The following is a 1,615-nucleotide window of genomic DNA, read 5'->3' as shown; positions in this document are numbered from 1 at the left end:
ACACCGAGGCAGTGTATCGCAGGGTGATGAGACTTACCGAGGCCGTGTTAGAGGCATTAGAGCAGGAGTTGAGCCGTGTGCCACCCGGAAATTGATCACAGCTGACAGTAGAGTATTGTACCTTGTGTATCATATGTAGATAGATGCAGCCTAGTATAGTATGACTAGTTTGTATGCGTGTAGCCGCTAGTTTTTGACTGATAGTAGCAGCAAGATGACTGATATGTTATAAACTTTTTGTATCAAGCATTGACACCTGCAGCTGGTGTCCTACCTATATATTTTAAGCATTTACATTTATTTTACTGTTTTACCGTTGCATATTTTAAAAATGTTGTTTTATTTACAACCATGTTGTACCATTTATTTTTCCAAAAATTTCCAAATATTCCAAAATGATTTATTTAAACATCATACTATTTTTAATTACTTCTTTTAGATATTCTGTAAATTGTTTTATTTCCCATATCAACTGTTTAAATTTGTTTTAATACCATACAAGTTGTTTCTTTATCCATATTACCTGTTTAATAAACTGTTATTTAAAAGAGTCAATTGTTTTATTATTAGAATTATGACACCTAAAAGAAAAGCAAGAGCTCACTCGTCTAATAGAAATACTGAGGATCAGGACCATAATAATCTCATGGACCAAATGTTCCACCTCATGCAATAACAGATGATGATGATACAGCAACATATGCAGCACCAACAACAGCAGTTTCAACAGCAGATGTTACAACAAGCCGCTCATCCAGAACAACAAGCACCACCAGCAACACCAGTAGTTACTTTCAAGCAATTCCAGTCGGTAAAGCCTCCGGAATTCGAAGGTTCCGCAGATCCTACAAAAGCGAGAGCTTGGTTAAAACAAATAGAAAAGGCTTTTGCGTTAATTAAAGTTGAGGAAGGTCAGAAGACGGATTTTGCTAGTTACTTTTTGAAGGGTGAAGCCAATTATCGGTGGGAATCGAAGAAAGCTTTGGAGGGAGAAGATGTGGTAACCGGGGATAGATTTACTGATCTTTTTCTAGAAAAATATTTTCCTCACTACATGAAGCATCAGATGAAGATTACGTTCTTGGAATTGAAGCAGGGTAATTTGTCCATTACGGATTATGAAGCCAAGTTCACTGAGTTGGCTAGGTGTGTTCATGAACAAGTGGATACGGATGAAAAGCGAGCTAAGAGGTTTCGGCAGGGATTGAAGCCATAGATCCGTAGCAGGGTAGCAGTGTTCCAGCTGATAACTTATACAGTCGTTGTTCAGAAGGCTATGATCATCGAATGTGAGAGTGAAGTGTCTCAGAAAGAGAAAGGACCAGGGAGTTTCCAGAACCGTACAAACAGAAGGCCGGGATTCCAAGCCCGGGGAAAAGTGAATATCAGAAGAACAGAGCAGGGCAACCAGAGGACGGGTAACCGACTTCCAGCCCTAAATCAGCAGAGACTTATTCGACAGTTTATACCTGATTACAGAACATGTGGTAAGAAGTATACTAGGATTTGCAACAAGCCAAACATCATGTGCTTCAAGTGTAAAAAGAAGGGACACTACTCTGGAGACTGTCCGATGGGAAAGACAGAGGTCACTTGTTTCCAATATGGAAGGAAA

General features: G+C 39.3%; 1 protein-coding gene across 1 annotated transcript; it reads left to right on the top strand.

Annotated features, from left to right (window-relative positions):
- The first annotated feature begins 679 nt into the window (after positions 1-679).
- Positions 680-1,216, top strand: LOC141694236 (uncharacterized). Its single transcript, XM_074499211.1, has one exon. The coding sequence runs from the start codon at positions 680-682 to the stop codon at positions 1,214-1,216; it is 537 nt and encodes a 178-aa protein (XP_074355312.1).
- The last annotated feature ends 399 nt before the right edge of the window (positions 1,217-1,615 follow it).

Source organism: Apium graveolens, chromosome 2 (genome assembly GCF_009905375.1).
Source record: "Apium graveolens cultivar Ventura chromosome 2, ASM990537v1, whole genome shotgun sequence".
NCBI lineage: Eukaryota > Viridiplantae > Streptophyta > Magnoliopsida > Apiales > Apiaceae > Apium > Apium graveolens.
This window is presented reverse-complemented; position numbering and strand designations above follow the sequence as displayed.